The sequence below is a fragment of the Melanaphis sacchari genome, unplaced genomic scaffold (genome assembly GCF_002803265.2).
Source record: "Melanaphis sacchari strain LSU unplaced genomic scaffold, SCAv2.0 Contig0_pilon_pilon, whole genome shotgun sequence".
Classification (NCBI taxonomy): Eukaryota; Metazoa; Arthropoda; class Insecta; order Hemiptera; family Aphididae; genus Melanaphis; species Melanaphis sacchari.
Window position 1 is genome coordinate 7,382,916 of NW_020270366.1, and position 18,492 is coordinate 7,401,407.

Consider the following 18,492-nt stretch of genomic DNA (forward strand, 5'->3'; position numbering starts at 1 on the left):
AAAAACTAGAAGTTCTTAGCCCTAATTATTATCAATCTATATGTTAATCCACAAGTGTAAGTTGTCTACTTAAAAAATACATAAGTACCTATCTATAGTTAAACAACATTTTTTTAAATAAGTGTTTGTTCATCTTGTCTACTCAATAGTTAAATTTAGTGAAAATTAGTAAGCCAATTACCCAATACCATAAAATAATTTAAAGATTTTCGATTTCTGCAGATAGAGCTAAATTATAAATAGCGTTCAGGGGTCGGGTATCTACATTTTTTCCTAACAAAACACATTTTGTGCAATTTTTAGTCACTAATAAGTGGTCATCGCCCTCATCGTTAAACCGAGGGCCTCGCAGTTATCTGCATCCGTATCGTTAACGGCCCTATAGTACTGTTGTCCATCGTGACTGTACCCCAAGTCATCGCACCGCAGTGATGTATCGAGTGCGGCTGCACCTGAGTAAACGACACCCGCGATCCCGTCACGCTGTCATTGACCGGAATGTACAACGGTCGCTTACCGTTGTAAGCCTAATTTAATATTGCTATTCGTGTGTCTGCCGACTATTTTGCAGTGTTGATCAATGTTGAGGGATGGTGTAACTGCCTTGGGCGAACTGGGTCGATATTTTAGGCCAAACATTTTTTTTTTTGTCAGACCAACAGGGGACAAATAATTTGGTCATGAATATGTTAAAAATATAATAATGATAAAACAAACCTTTATTATTTAAAAATAATACTTTCAACGTTTAATATAGACATAAATGATAAATATACACATTACTCATATAACATATTATTTTATAGATGGGGATATTTTAATGTAGTACCTATACCTATTAAAATTAACTTGGTTTTAATTTTGTTTTTACATTTTTAGGTTTTTTTTCATAACAACACTAATTTTCCTGATTTTTCCTATAAGCTATAATAGTATAGTTTCATTTAACGCAAACAAATAAAATAAAACACGGGACTATGTTACATTACAACATTATTTTTGCTATTTGTGATAAGTGCAAACAAGCATCAGTGCTCTGTGTGCGACGGTGTTGTTGTAGTACTTTGGGTCCTTTAGGAACCATTATAGTACTGATTTATTTTTATAGCACTCAATGAGTTTTAACACTTTTTTATTGTTCCAATCCATTTTTTAAATTTAAATTAAATTAATACAAAAAAACAATTTTTATTAAAAGAGCTCTGTAGAGAGGTAAAGCGATCAGGGTGATTCACTGTGAGCAACTGGTTTACCGTACACATTAGTGTCGTATCGTAATGTAATATTCCTTTGATATTCGTCAAAATACCGACGCTCGAGTGGATTGACGATTTCGCGAGCCGCGCACCCACGAATGATACAGTAACACCGTCATAAGCGCACATTGGGTATGAATTTAGGGGGTGCTGGAATAATTTACAGTAAACAGATCCATGGGGGGCTGCACCCCACACCCCCCTAATACCATAGTGAACTGCATTCTAATCATTTTTAATTATTATAATTAATATTAAAATGTATTTATATTATATATATAATAATAATAATAATAATAATAATAATAATAATATCTAATCACTAATTAATTTTAAACAAGATTTAATTTTCTGTTAGATAATGCAAATTTTTATTATATGATTGTTGTTAATGTTCAACGTTTAGACGAAAACTGGAACAGTGCAATGTGCATTCATACAATACAATCAATACATTATTAATCGTGAATTCATAAGCTACATAATATTGTCTATTTGTAATGGAAAAAAAATTTCAACTCAATGAATCGAAATAATTTTCAAATGATTGATAAAATACTGAAATAAATTTTACAGGAAACTGGGGGTGCCGATTTGAAGCCTGGGGGTGCTAAGCACTCCCAAGCACCCCTCTATGTGCGCCTATGAACAGCGTATACACTAGAGCATTATAGTTACATAATTACGGCGTTACATTAAATCTAAATGCTCCGGTGTGTACCTGCCTTTAGTTATTACGAATATAAAAAAAATAATAATTATAGTTTATGAATAAATCTCTTTACAAGCTATTCGCCTGTATTATCTGTATGTATTTTTCTAACACCACACCAGCAAATAATCTATATACTTATTTATGCATCAAATATATTATATTTTTATGTTATTTTATATACTACTTTTCATGTAGAACCAGTTGACAGGTCACGAGTTTTTGAAGAAAGAAGCCACCCATTGATGACACTTAGCTTGTTATTTAATTTAATTTAAAGATCGCGACACCACTTCCGCTTAGGGAGTTTTTACGTCTCGGAGGATTTTCAGGTATTGTGAGAGTGGCCAAGTTTTTTATTAATTGATTTGGATGATTACTGTTAATCGGTTGTAGAATTTTTTATAATAGATTTTTGCTTCATAATTTATTGATTTAAGTTTTCAATCTGTGTGTAGAGTATGATTTGACTTGTAGGGTGGAGTATTCATTAGTTTTCTAAGAGCAATATTTTGGAAGGTTTGGATTTTTTAAATATTTCATTTTTTCGTATTTTCCCAGAGCTGAAGGCCGCAGGTCCATTTTTAGCGATATGAAAATAAACGATATAGCACATGTTCAGTGCGACACGGCAGTTCAAGTCTATCGGAAACGCGTGTTCGCAGGGCATCGCAGACGTATAATGACGATATCGGATCTTCTTCCGTCCGGACAGAAGTCGACGACGGCTACCACACGTAAGCTTCAACGCCCGTTTAGACGCCGTCTTGCAGATAACGGCCGCTTCTGTGTGTTACTGTTCCGACTCCCGTTGCCGCTGATCTTCGTCGTACTCGGTACTGGTCAGAGCGATTGGAAACCTGTTCGGCGGACAGTCGTCAGTGCTCGAACGCCACCGCCGGGCTGTGCGGGGCGACAGTAAAATGCGATGGATAGCGAATGGTGTCAGCGGCGCGTCGGACGACAGGTAAATGACACTAAATGCCAGTCTTCACAGCATGACACTGCACCGACTGCAGGTGCTGGTGGCCGGTCACTCGAACGCATATCTGCGCGAATATACCTTTTGCAGAGCAGAACTAGCCGCTAATAGCACGGGACGTTTCATGACCACGGCCCAGTCTCGGCGGTTACCGCACGCAGTAAGCTAATTTATTTGGCGTCCTAGTCGTCACTGACCGCGGTCAGCTCGCGTCCTATGGCGATCGCTTGTCGGCGGCTGTCTCATCACCTCCTGTATGCCGTCGGTCGTTCCTAATTTCGATTACAGGCTCTATACAGACCCGTGACCGTCATTCCGTTACTGTTTTAGTGTTGTTACAGCTACCGTCGGAGGACAACAAGCCAAAGCAAATTATGTGTGTACGTGTGCGAAGGATAACGATATTCGTCGACACCAACCGTGCAACAATAATTATTATGTTTGTTATTGAATAATCAATGTAATCACACTAAAAATAAACAAACCGTATGATAAAAACTAATCACTATAACGAGTTTGCGGAAGTCGACGATGAGATGTCGATAATTGAGTTTTTACGATTATCTGCTTAAAAATAAAATAAATATTATTAACAGCGAAAATTTAATAACATACAAAAATACTTAAACATTTTACTGTTAGCATTTTGTATTTAAAAGAAATCTGCATCTAAATCATTAAAATAATTTAACTAGAACAAATGTATTTGTTAGTAACAAATTATAATGGTTCATACTTTAAACTACATTCAATTCTGCTATTAAATTCAGCTTACCGTAATCACGTTTTATAAATGTAAATATTTAAATGTACTTTGTACTATATTTTAAGTAGTTTATGCTTAGACCTACAACAAACAAAAAGCTAATCACTTGGCTTTTTACACAATTCTTCAAATTTAATATAATATAATTGATTTATCATTATGTTTTAGATAATTTGTTACCTATGTCCTATAGTACTTGCCAATCTATGACCTCTGATGTATTCATTTAAAAAAAGTAAAATATTTCAATTATTAGTGTATAATATAATACATTTATACATTTATTTAAATACGACAATTCGCAAACAAATTAATAAGTAATAAAAATTACAAAATATTTCGGGAATCATACCACTTATGTAACCTATTTTATATTATTAAGAATTTAGAAATTGGATTCTACGTTTATGAGTTATTTTGAATTTAAGGAATTATAAAAAATTTTGTATAACATGATAATACTTAAAATGTATTTATTTATTTATATTTTTAATTCTAATTTTGTTAACGAACGAAACAAGTAAACTTTTTGCAAATGAAGTATTTGCAAGCACGTAATCGTTATTTTCGACAATATTATACCGTGACAATGAATATCTTAAACTTTGAATTATAACAATAATAATATGTGGATTATGAATAAAAATGACAAATTTTCCTACCATACAGTCTCCGATGACTGTAAAAATTTTATTATTATTATATTGATAATATAATATAATATTAACAATAATACTAATATGTAGGTTTATTATTTTAATAATTGCAACATAAAAAAGTATTGTGGTCGGAGCCGGCGAGACTTGTCAGATAGGAGGTAACATCGCGTGGTACATGCGGTCGGCACAGTATCTCAGCAGACTTTGGCCCAAACGCACCGGGCGCGCTCTTCTGCCGCCGCCGCCGTCGTCTGAACTGCACGACGTTCGATCACACAGACCACGTATTATACTGTAAGCGGTAAGTACTTATTGAATGTTCACACATACTCGTGTTAGTATAAAAGATGCATTTTCGTGTTTTTCTAAATTATTAACCGGTATTGTAAAAACAACCCAACTTGATAGGCATAATATTTTTTGTCCATCGTCTTATGCGTTTAAATTTTTAATTTTTGCGAGTAGAGGGGATATCTGATAATATGATGACGTCTATATTGGCAGACAATCCTCCCATGACAAGGACTAGTTTCATGTGTCCTTGAACTGTTGTTGGTAGCTATTATATTGTAGAAGGTATACCTATATAATATTATATTATTATACGCGCTGCAGTCTTTCACTTTTACCACGATCAACTTACGACGGCCGCCGCCTGACCGGATTAATAATAATACCTAATTTACCACTTTTATTGCTTAATATCTTGACGGTCTGGTGTAATCCAGGTCACCGACACGCGTATATGACATAACTTCTCGTAGTTTTTAGACCATGTACATATACATTTATAGCTTGGTATAATAGTGGTAGACTTTTCCCATCTCCCGGGAAACGCAAAATTAAGTCATCCCCTCAAAAAAACAATTCTTGATAAAATTATGTTTTTGTATTATACGTATGTTGAATATATTTATTTAAAAAATTATATTTACATAATATTTTTAATACTCATAGATAAAACACAATTTAGTTTAATAGGACTAACTATTGAAATGTATTCGATAATTTAAGGTTGGCCACACCTTTGAAATTACTACTAGAGAAATACAAAACTATTGAACTACCTTAAATTTGACTCTGTATAAGAACTTGTCTAAATTGAATGGGGATGAACAAAATATAATCACGCGGGTATCCCATCACGTTATTCAATTTTCTGGTTCTCTCAATTGAACGAATTATACTTCGATTGCACGCTTTACACATTTAAATTGTGTTGCTCGATGTTGGTTATAATTACTGTTGATGTCAATATTTAGAATCTTATAGTGTCTAGTAATGATGACTAATGAATCTTAATAGTATTTGTAAAGTTAATGAAGAGGCTGTATTTATTTTGTACCTACGTTTAAATATTGCATTTGGTATCTAGCTATACAGAGCTGAATTTTAGACGTCCTAAACATTATAAATGTAGAAATCATTTAATATTTAAACGAATAAACGTACCTATTACATATAGATACATAATGATATATTGTAAAATGAGTCTGTACTGATATTCAATGGGTTAAAGACGCATCATCATAAGGTTTAAAATACTTTGCTATAATAATAATCATTATATGTACCTAGCATTACCAATGGTTCGGTTTTGTCTGGATTTCCAGGTTTATGGCATGGTCACTATGCACATATTCCTAACTTTTTTTAAATACATTTATATTAGTTTTTAAATTGAAAACATAATTAGGTATATAAGTGTTTCATTTAAAAATGTATTCACCTAGTAATAAATGTATAACCACTGAAATTGTATAGGAGTTATAATGGTCACCTATGATTATAAATTATATTTCATTGGAAAAGGTATACTGAATTGATAAAATGTATTTTCTTTTTTTTTTATCACATTTAGGTACTTTGATATTTAATTATTAAACTCATACTACCCAGTATCTACTTATATTTGTATTATTTGTATTTAATTAATAATAATTTTAATTTAAACTTGTGATTAATTATTAGTTTTGTGTACCTACTCATTATTATTAGTGAATTTGCGATAAAATTAAATTGAAATGTTTAAAATTAAACCAAATAGATATAATAATTTAATTATCTTTAAATTTTATCATGTTAATTTTTTTAGATAAATATTAAGTAAAATGATAATATTTTTTTTATGACTGCACTATGTTTGTTAAATTGTTATGTGACCAAATTTAACAATTTATACAGTAAAATTAATGAATTTTAGATTACAATGGTTACTAAGTATCTAAGAAGTCGATTAATCCGCAATCGTGGTTATATATTTTGTGTAATAATATAATTATGGGAATTATTAAATAATACCTATGTGTATAATGTATATATTTTTTTAATGGTTAATAAGTATTATTATATGTGTAATTTTACAGTTTTCATATAATATAGCTACCTAGTTCAATGTACACATAAGCTGCGAAGTTTCTAATTATTTTGATATGTTAGTATGTTCTCATATTTATATTACTATTAAATAATTTATTCTTTTTTATAGAATCGTGCTGGAAGATGGCTTACTGGTGGTTACTGCAGTCAGCAATGTGGTATACCACTATAATGGTTCTGGCTAATCCTCTAATGCCTACCTTAATCTTTGAGGTTTTGCCCAAGTTGCCATTACTTATAATTCGTCGTTTGGGTACTATTCCCATTGAATCTATTTAACGGAATTCAAATCACCTATTTAGATTCTCGACGAAATTATGAGTTCAACACCAATTAACAGTTTAACAGTGGCAGGAAATTGACCCGGTGGCCTTCTGACTAGCTTGTATCTGTACAGGCAGTGTCGTTGAAAACTGCAGTCTAACCGAACAGTGTCCGATCGACGTCCAACACAGCCCGAATTCAATTATGAATATTAAGGTATGCTAAAGTATACAATTTAAATACCTAATAATAACTAATAAGTATACTTGGTTTTTATTTATTTACTGTTTTTAAGTATTTAATATCTTTTATATTTGACCGTTGACTATATTTAATTTACTTATTTAACAATAAAGGAGCTTTCAACTATACTGGTATAATTAAAAAATAAATAATCTAACCTAACAGATTTTATACTTAAAAAATATATTAACGCAAAGAAATAAGTACATTTTGAATATACACATTATTTGAATATTCTATTTTATTTTAAAATATATTATTTAGTGGTAATCATTTTAATATTCACAACTAAGAAGGACACGAGTTAAAAGTTTATTTCAATTTAACTTAAGATATAAAAGCATATTTCTTAAGAGGACATTTAAAAATAATGCCTACTCACATTCTATAAACATACTCGGATTTATATTTATTGTAAAATGATGTGTGTGCACTGTGTTTTTTTCTCTGACTCACGCGCGTAACATAACAAATTTGTTATCAGTAGAACCAATCATGATGTTTAATTTAGCTTTATATATTAGTTTAATGTTAGAGAGTTTAAGCGCATTGAACATATCCAAATGGGGATGTTGAGTTACCGAGAAAATCTGGTTGGGCCGCTCAAAGAATGGACTAATTATGAGTGTTTGGTAGTAGTTTTATTTTTTTTTTTATTATGATGACAAATTAGTAAGAATATTAGTAGAAAATATAATTGAATCGATTAATTAAATCGTATAGTAGCTTTAACTGTAATCAAACATTATAAGTCCTAAAACTCGGTTGGTCAATACTTGGCCTATTCGAATTGATTGATGTTTACAATTTTAAAAAATACACATGTTTGTCACGTTCAGAAATCAGCATTATTGGAAATTTTTAAAACTTATATTGTTAATAGTTAATAACCGTAATACTCATATAAATTATTAAAATTCATTGTAAAATTATTTAGGGATTTTCATATATATTTGAATTTTAGGTCTTGGAAATAATAATAAATTAAATAACTGGTAGGTATTTTTCAGTAAATAAATTTATAAAATAAAATTTAAGTATAAATATTTTTCTACAAATAATACTTAAATACATTTAAAAGAGGAATAACATAGTTTTATGTATTATTATCTTTTATATTGATTAAAATATAAACATAAATATAAGCATTATAAGCATTTGAATACATAGTGCGTATTTATAAAAGTGACAATTATATTTCCTATAACTTCCTGGATTGTGAAATTTATTAAGTGTGAAGATAATATAAACAACTTTACTGTCTATCTTCAAGGACTTAAAATCTATACAGTCACTACCTATATAATATTGTGATGGAGATATGTTTTTTTAATCCTTAAAAACTTGGGGTAAATAGAGCGAGTATACCTACTATAGCTGGTGCCTGGTTGGTATCACTTATGTGCGGGGACAAATTTCAAGGACCCCTAATATTTAAATTTACTTCCTTGGTAAAAAACATATTATGGCTATAAGTTATAAGTTATAACCAAATATAAAATTAATTTATATATTTATATTGTTTTTAGAAATGGTTAAATTTTTTTTTATTATACAATTTATAAATAGTGTAAATGATTTAAAGTATAAAAACAAATATGGAGTAATAGGTAGTAATATACATTGAAATAAAAATATAATAAAAATTATGATAACAATAACAATATAAAATATTAAAATAGTAACTTATTATTTATTTTTGCTCCAATAATATCAAATTATTTTAATATAGATACTTAAATACCTAAATTATTTTAAATTGCGTTTTATATAAAAAAAAATGTATTTTTAAAACAAAATACTTACTAAATTCTTATAGAAAAATTAAATGTTTTATATTTATAGAAATGTTATTATCAAATGTATTAATATTTGTACTTGAATAACATTTTAATTTGAAACCAGTGTTCTTATATAATTGTTTCTAATTAAAGTTAATTCACATACAACACAAGTGTTAAAATAAACTGTAAATAATAATGATAAATGGCAATTAAATATAAGTACGAAGAATGCCTATAAATTATTATATACATATAAATATATTTATATAGTCTATTAGGTTATGCTATTATATTATCAGACATTTTTCCATTTTAATGTGAAAGTAGGTAATAGGTACCTAGTAACTATGAATTTGCATTTTATATTGATGTTATTGTAATAGGTATCCATTATTATTGTGTTTATAAATGAATACTCAGTACGGTATCGGATTGTATATTTTTACAAAATTGTTTATCGAGTATAAAAAGTCTCTTTGCGTCTTTGTGCACAGTTAATATACTATGAAATAGTACGTTATTTTATTTTTATTTTTTTTAAAAAATTGTAGTATAATTTATTTTGAGTATTATAAATATTTGTACTACAGCAAGAAAGTGTATAGTTATTTTGTAATATACAATTTTTAAAACAATTATTTGACCACCACTTTGAAATTTTAAATATTTTTTTCATGCTTACTAATAACAAAAAAATAAATGATAAACCAACAAATTTTTTAAAATAATTATAAAATTGCAATTAACGATTTTATGGTTTTATACTTTAATTAGTGAATTGTGATTCTAAAATTACTGACATTTGAGTAATGAGTTGTAAAATTTGCAGTTTTGGTTTTTTTTTAGTTGTAATTTTTGTTTTTATTAATCAAAAAAATGTTCTTATTACAAATAGGTTGTTTTCTCGAGTTAAATATTATGTAAATATTTATGTATGCATAGTCATTAGCTATAGTTTATAGTTGTATCTATACAATAGTCTAATTGAATATGCAGTCATACGGGTTTTAACTAACACATCCATAAACATATAACTTAAACGTAGAAAAAAAGTTTTCATATAAGTAAATAAACAACAATGACTAGGTTATCGAAGAAAATAATTTATTTTTATGGTATTTTAAGTAAATAAGAATTGAAGGTTAAGAACCACTTTGTATTTTGATCTGTATAGAATATTATTCAGTCGTTTCGAAGTCGTCTATAATCTATAGCTGTTTATGGTGGACAGAGAATGATAAATACAAAATCTAAACTATTCAGAATTAATTTTTACTTTAATCGTTCCACATAAATTGACCTAAGTGCGATACTGCGATAAGAATATTTTTTTTTTAATGTTAAATTTTTATTGTAGTTCTATATCACGAGTCTTGTTGACCAAGTGTAGACGTTTGTTACCGAGTTTTATAATTTTATAAACTGTTGTTGATTAAAATCATATTGTGGCACACCGAGTTTTATCCATAGTCAAGTATTTAATTGTGAGTAATCTTACTATTTTGTACTTTAAATGTATGTAGAAAAATTATATTTTTTATAATCAGAAAAAGTTCAATAATAGCAGTAGGTATTTATGACAGTAAAATTTTCCTTACAAATGAAACAAACTATTAAGTTGTTAATTCAATGTATAATTTTAACAGAATAACAAGGTTATTTTTGTATTCTTTGTGAAAATATTGTAATTTTTTCTTTTTTAAATACATTAACCATTATAGTTTGGAATGTATATCGTATATTATAACCATTTGAATAAAAAGCGTAAAGTTATTTTAATTATGTCAAAATAAAATAAGTTCAAACTATCACATACTTAAAAATGACAACATATAAATAATTATTTTAATTGAACTTCTTGAATTCTAATAATTCTAATAATTGTTTGTTGAGACGTTGAATATTACAATCATTAACTAGATTAACTAGATATTCTAATTTATTGTAGTATATCTACTTTATATTTTTATTATTTAAGTTATTTTAAAATTTAGTACTTTTATTATTATCATTAAATATCATATTAAAGAATTTAAAAAAATATATGAAAAATGTATAAATAGTTAATAAAACAGTTGTTACTGTGTAGCCTATATCATCAAATTTTATAGTATTTATAAAACTAATTATTTTTTTTTTAGTAAATAATTAGGTAAGTATAATTAAGTACTTTACAGACTTACAGATTACTTTTAGAGACCGTGACTATTTTATTTAACGGTACTGTTCGAAGAGTTCTATTTTTGGATAGTCAGACATAATAAACCTTGAAAAAATATGAAACATAGGATTTAAAAATCGAATACATTTTTAGCTGATTGTTTCTTTGAAAAAACAAAGATTATAAATAAAATAACAAGAGATGAAATTATTTGAATTCTATTATGATAAAATTTTAACTATTTAAATAAATATTTAATAAATATTGTCATTTTATAATTTTTATTATATAATAAAGTATTTTAATATTATTATGACCTTTAAAAATTAAAACTAAACAACATTCGTCATTCACTTGTTATATCATTATTTATTGCATGTAATTAATACAAAATATAACCATCCAAAATATAATTTAACAAAACTATTAAAGTAAAATAATTTTAGGTGTATAACAAATTACATAAATGTTAAAGTTATATTTTAATTTAATTTTACTTGTTTTTACCTCTACTTATATTTTATACAAGTATTTATCGGTTTGGTAAAAAAATTAATATTGTAGATATAAGACACCTTAATTTATATAATAATTCACTATGAACACATTTTTATTTCATCACTATGATACTTTATACCTGTATGTTCAAGGAAAATTTCAATTTATAAAATAAACTAGTTAAACAACTTCTAACACAATATTGTTCATGTTTTATATAATATTTTATAAACACAATACAATATAAATTATAACTTGAATAGTTATAACTTATAACTAAAATATTATTTATTCATTAAATGCGTGATAAATTTCCATCCAAATAATGTAATCAATATTTCGATAGTTCAATTAAATCAACTACTAAAGATATATCTAAATTTTCTAGATTATATTATTATTATTTAAAAATATGGTAATATAAACATTGGTTTGACATAAATTTGGAATTAAATTATTTTATAATTGATTGAAGAACAATAATTAGGGCCTATTGTAATATAACTGCTTGCGTTTAACATATTATGATATGTTAACGATTCGGTTTGGTTTTAAAGGCAAAATCGCTTGTATAAAATGTTAAATTTAATGTTTAATTTAAGCAAAATTTCTTAATAATTAATACAACTATGCATATTAGATCAAAGAACATATTTTTGATTTAAAAAAAAAAAAAATCATAACTTCATAGTTACGTACAAATTTAACAATATAAGTTATAACAAAGAAAAAACCGGACATATTAAAAATAATAATGTATGTCAAATAATTTTTAATATGTATTGATGATGAAATGGGGTTTTAACAACATGTGTATTTTACATTCACTATAAATTTAACTGTGATTGGCGTTAACCTAAATACTATTAGAAATACTTAAATTGATAAGTTCAAGTTGATTATGCAATGTAAATAATACGTAATTCAATTTTTAATAACAATCTTAGTACATTTCTTAAATTAAAAATAAATATTCTTAGGGACATATTTTTTATTCCAAGTGAAAATTAAGAACATAAAGTTCATTTTACCTTTTTTTTATTAAAAACATATGTATACCGGACTGTTTAGATATTAACTTCTGTAAATGTTAAGAATACGTAGTACTAGTTGTCTAGTTAACTACTTTTTTATCTTAGAATTGTTATTTATTTTTTATACAAAAAAGTTAACATGATATTTAACCATTAAAATATGCATTTATTGATACTATTTTACTATAAAATATTAGATATGCAAAAAAAAAAAAATGTAAAGAGTGACACGTGAATAAAATAAATTATTTAATCATATTGAATATTTTTCATTTTGATAGGAAATATTTTAAAAGGTATGAAGATAATTAAACTAATTATAGAAAAATCAAGATTAAAAAAATAAAAACATATTGATAAGCATTATATAAATATTTTCTGTATTTATAAATGTATTTTGTTATAAAATGCATTTGTTGGTAATAGAATATTTTTTAAATTGTGACGTAATGAACTCGATACCCATAAAAATATGGGTATTTTATAAAATGATAAAAACAGAAAAAAATTACAAATATCTTAATGAACTCTAGAAAAGAGATGAAATGTTCACAATATGCATAAAATAATTATATCGTGTACGTCAGGGGTCGGCAACCTTTTTAACCACACGGACCATTTTTTTTTCAATTGTTCATCAAGGGCCACATTAAAAAAAAAAATTGCATATTATGATATAATATACTTATAATTGTATTGCTATTATGAAACGGTTAGATTAGATTTTATTTATAAAGGAAAAAGAATTATATAATATTAAAAATTATATGAAAAATGTTATTGAACAAAAGTAAAACACAAAAATTAACTACCTTTGTGCGGGCCATTAAAAATTGCTTTGTGGGCCGCATGCGGCCCGCGGGCCGCGGGTTGCCGAACCCTGGTGTACGTGATTATAATACTCGTATGTTTAAAATGGCCGATGATGACGCGTGTGTTATTTACTGTGCTGTCCTCGTATATCGTATGATAGGTATGCAAGAAACGAATGTCCACAAGGTTTACGCATTATATCTGTTAAATATACGATACGCGATTGAAACTTAAATAAAAATAATATTCATAGGTCATTAACACGTCTTACAAATGAATCCATTATTTTGATGATCCCGATAAATCATAACGATCAGGAGTGACTATTGATTCTGAAAAAACTCACAACACACGTGTCCGTTGTTTACAGGCAATCTATTTTGCTGCCGAATCCGAAATAAATTATACAACAATACATAATGCAACAGTTAATATCAAGTATGTTATTAATTCATATTAAAATTCCAATTGGATTAAAAAAAATTATTCAATTCTGTCTGAGAAGCATATATCTACTTCAAGAAATTTAATGTAAAAGTAATTTAAGCTTAAATCTGTATAATGTTTACAGTTTATTATTACTATTATTTTAATAATTAAACAATGTAATATTATGTTGTATTTAAAATAATTTTAAATTTGTTTGGTTTCAACGGTTATATTGATCAGAAATATCAAGACGCATATGACGTATATTCTAATTAGGTACACACATTGTATTAAAAAATAACTAATTTTAATACCATTTTTTTCTATTATTTACTATAGCATGAATTCGTGATAATAAACTGTATAGTTATAAAACATATATATGTAAATAATAACATGAAATACGACGTAATAATGTAATATAAAATAAAATAGTATGATAATAGTGGGCGCTGCGCGATAACTAAATACCAAGGCTATTTTTATTTATTTATTTTATTGATCTCTTTAAGCCCGGCAACTAAGGCCAATAGCTGTAGAAAGGTACAGTAGGTTTTTTTATATAGGGTTTATTTGTAAGGTTGGAACACGTGTTGTGTATGTGTGTGTAGCACCATGGATTCGTCACTAAGAAATCAGGTGGTTACCCATCCAAGAGCTATCGATACCAGATGCTTGACCTCAGAACACATTAGTGACTGAGGCCAACTACCGCGTCACACCAGGCCACCTATTTTTATTATTATCAATATTAATTACTAATGACCAATAATATTCTATAATAATAAAGATAACCGATCGTGTGGAATTATATGGATAATTAAAAGCAGAACCTTAAATTATGAAATAGTAAAATTTTGTAAAACAGCTGTAAGAATAGTGAGAAGGAGTTCAATTAGTGAAATTAGCTCGGTAAGAAATTTAGAAAAAGAAGTACTGTCGTCAATAGCATAAACATTGTTATTATTAGGAATTTTGATTTGAATCAGAAAATTTGAATACTATACCTATAATTTTATACGTTAAATACACATTTGCATTGAACACAAATGTAACTGAATGTCCATTTATTTATATACAATGCAAGGGTCGGATATTAAATTATATGGCAGTCCATTGTTCAGGTAATTTGAAAAAAAATGTTCGAGGGCCAGAAAAAACTTAATTATTTGTTAATTGTTGTGTTATCGTAACTATTATTGTAAACAGCAATAAACGACGAACGTCATAATAATCTCCAAATACATAATAAAATAGATCAAATCTTTATTATGTGCAAAAAACCAGCATTAAAAAAAAATATTTAATGTGTTAAGTTAATTTTTAAACGTGTAGGAAAGTATCTTATTTGCAGAGTAAAAATATATAGAGATTTTTACATTGTATGCGTAGCGAAGAGACGCTAAGGCGTTTTCTAGAGAACTACGAACGGGGAATTGTTTTCTCCTTTTTAGCACTTTTTTTAGTTTTATCTTAATCATATTCTTTATAGATACTTTTTTTTTTTATCCGGAACAGTGAGAACGGTTTATCATTTACTAAAAGCAAACTATTGATCACTCCAGAGAGTTGAAATCTAACAGCTAAACGTTTATTCCGTAGACGCGCATGTTTTTCAAGTTATCCATATCATATTATTTAATAATATGTATATAGTACTATAGTACTAATATAATATAGTACGCGTCCCTGCGAAAAAATGGTCAAGGGACGTCTCTGATTATTATAATTTTTAAACACGATTACATAAATCGTATTATGTGGGTAGTGTAATATTACACATTACTAATTTCTTTGATGTCCATCAAACAGGTGGCCGCGACGTCCAAGTCGGCCGGATCCCGCCACACCGCCGCCGTAGTCGTTATCGTAACGGTCATGTTTATGGCCCAGTTCGCAGCCGCGCAACAAGTGGCGTTGAAAGCGGGCCGCTTACCGCGCGTTTACAACGCCCTGATCACCACTGATCAGCGTCTGTTGCCCAGTCAAGCGGAACCGATCGTCACGCCCGTATTCCGTCCGTTCCAGTTCCTCTACGAATGGCCTGAAGTGAGGTACGCGGCCGTGGAGCCTTATCCGTCGTTGAAGACGGCCGTGGAGGCGTCTAGTGTCCAAGACGAGTCCCGATCCGTGGCTGCAGTCGTGAAGAACAACAGGCCGGCGGATTTGACGGTCGTGAAGAACAACAGGCCGGCAGGCTCTTCGGTGCCGGATGTACCGCCGCCGCCGCTTCCGGTCGCCCGCGCCCCAGACGCCGCCGTCAAGAAGAGACCGGAAGAGTATCCGCCTGCGCCGGGTGGTTTCGCTATTTGAACGTCCGCGCCCCATCGTCACTCGCCACAATCAACCACCACCACAAAGGGTTTTTAGTTGACGAGACACAGTCCCTTTCGCTGCCCGTCACACGATCTTCTAGCGTTCCTGTACAGTCGTGCAATAAAATATAATATATAATGATATTATTGCGTTAAGTTTTCTGTTCGGTTCGGTTGCATATTTTATTATATCACGTATATGTTTGGAGATATTATGTCGGCGTTTTTCCGTTTCTCTGCTCCGAACTTTTGCTAATTTTAATCAATTTTCGTCGTCAACAACTTTTATACGAACACGCGTTTACTATTTACGTTTATAACCATAATATGTACATACGTTTAATCTAAACCTATGACGTTATTCGACAGTTTTTAACACATTATTTTGTCTTTATGTTTAACTTGTGAATTATGTAGCATACGTAATCAAAAAATATATAATCAAAATTATTTTAGTCACTTTTACCTGATTTTTATGTTTTGTTGATTTAGTACACTATGAAATCGTCTCATCTAGATTTAAGTAACTACTCTAATTGTACAAAAAATCATAATATTGTATACAAATATAGATTAATAACTAAAATAAATATTCAAAACTTTTAAAGTTAATAGTAATGCATTAAGTTATACCTATTTAATTTGTTCAGTGATATTATACGCATAATATTTATAAAAAAATGTTATTGCTCAAAAAACGTTACTTTTAAAAAAGTATTTCTAATTATTAGTAATTTTTTATTGTTTAGTTTTACGATCAACTGTTTTGATAAGCATTTTGTCTACCGAGTATTACTTTGTGGTACTTTTCGCTATTAAGTCGTATTGATCAGTTTTAATAATGAGGTTAGTTTATCAATATTGAATATAATGTATAAGATTTTCATCAAATCGACAAAGTTTTATGCACAACGCCACAACATCGTAAGTTAATCAGAACTTGTTAAAAGTAATAATTAAATAATAAACATTTCAATATTAAAAATATATTATTGTTTATGAATAAACGAATATGATTTACTTCGACTTTTTTTTAAACACATTTGGATGCAATCTTTAGATGCTTAAAGTAATATAAACATCTTAACCTTAGTAGGGATTCTTTTAAAATAACTAGAACTATCGAAACTGTTTTTTAAATTATCGACTGTGTATCTATACTAAGAAAATAAATGATATATTTATATTTAATATCTTTTAAACTTTAGATAAATTATTAATAGTTGTTTGATGATTAAAATTTATATGTAGGTATAGTAGACATTCTCAGTACTTTGTTTTTCGATTCACGTGAAAAAATATTTTTTTCCCAATCATACAATAATATACTTCTATATTGTATTAATTTATTATATTTATTACCATGCGTTTTATATGTTTTATATGTTTTACATGTTACATTGAGCTATTTCGAATTTTGATTAAACGTATTAAGAACTCTAATTAAGTAGATACCTATTTTTGAGACTAGTTATGATTAATTAATTTAAGTTTAACAATATAATATGTTAAATGCAACTTGTCAAGTGTCAAAAAAAACCTACCGTTCGTTAATATATCAAAATAATCATTAACATTATATCGGTTATATCTTAAAATTTCTATTTGTCTTAACACTGTATGGAACAAGTTTAAAATTGAAGTTTGTACTTAAAAAATAAATCAAAATGTATTTTATTTAATAAATGTTGATAATATTACATTATTACAGTAGGTACTAGGTACTTATGAATAATATGATATGTGTCACTAACTTTAAGTGTAGTATTAAGAAAAAAAAATATGATAGTTGATCAATTCATCAATTTGATATCGTATGAGTAAAATTAGTTAAAATATATAATATATATATAATTTGATTTTTAATATGTTTAATTTTTATTGTTTTTTTTAATTGAAAATTACGGATTTTTACAATAAATTATTGTGTACCATATAACGATTTTGAGTGAAGGGACGAATCGATCAGTTTCCATTTTTAAAGATAGTTTATGTTATGATTGGATTAAGCATTTATACTCTACTTAATTACAAGACGTATTTCATAATTATTTCAATTCGATAAGTTGAAATTATTTTTGCCAAAAACAAAGCTTATAAATTATGTAAACTAATGCTAATGTAAATTAGTATTGTGGGAATAACTATTAAACGAATCAAAAAAATAGCTCAAGATTATTTTAAATATTTTTTAAAT

General features: G+C 28.0%; 1 protein-coding gene and 1 long non-coding RNA gene across 3 annotated transcripts; both read left to right on the forward strand.

Moving 5' to 3' along the window:
• The first annotated feature begins 1,592 nt into the window (after positions 1 to 1,592).
• LOC112594200 lies at positions 1,593 to 3,570 on the forward strand. The gene is made up of 3 exons (XR_003114643.1): positions 1,593 to 2,300; positions 2,530 to 2,935; positions 2,988 to 3,570. It is a non-coding gene; the product is annotated as an uncharacterized LOC112594200 (long non-coding RNA).
• A 958-nt stretch (positions 3,571 to 4,528) lies between these two features.
• Positions 4,529 to 16,760, forward strand: LOC112596787. 2 transcript variants are annotated; one of them, XM_025342589.1, is made up of 3 exons: positions 4,529 to 4,676; positions 6,864 to 7,234; positions 15,793 to 16,760. In XM_025342589.1, the coding sequence occupies exons 2-3, from the start codon at positions 7,223 to 7,225 to the stop codon at positions 16,291 to 16,293; spliced, it is 513 nt and encodes a 170-aa protein (XP_025198374.1). In that variant the 5' UTR covers positions 4,529 to 4,676; positions 6,864 to 7,222; the 3' UTR covers positions 16,294 to 16,760. The 2 variants fall into 2 exon arrangements, with proteins under 2 accessions (XP_025198374.1, XP_025198383.1); XM_025342598.1 differs by lacking the exons at positions 4,529 to 4,676; positions 6,864 to 7,234 and adding an exon at positions 10,227 to 10,529.
• Positions 16,761 to 18,492: the final 1,732 nt, after the last annotated feature.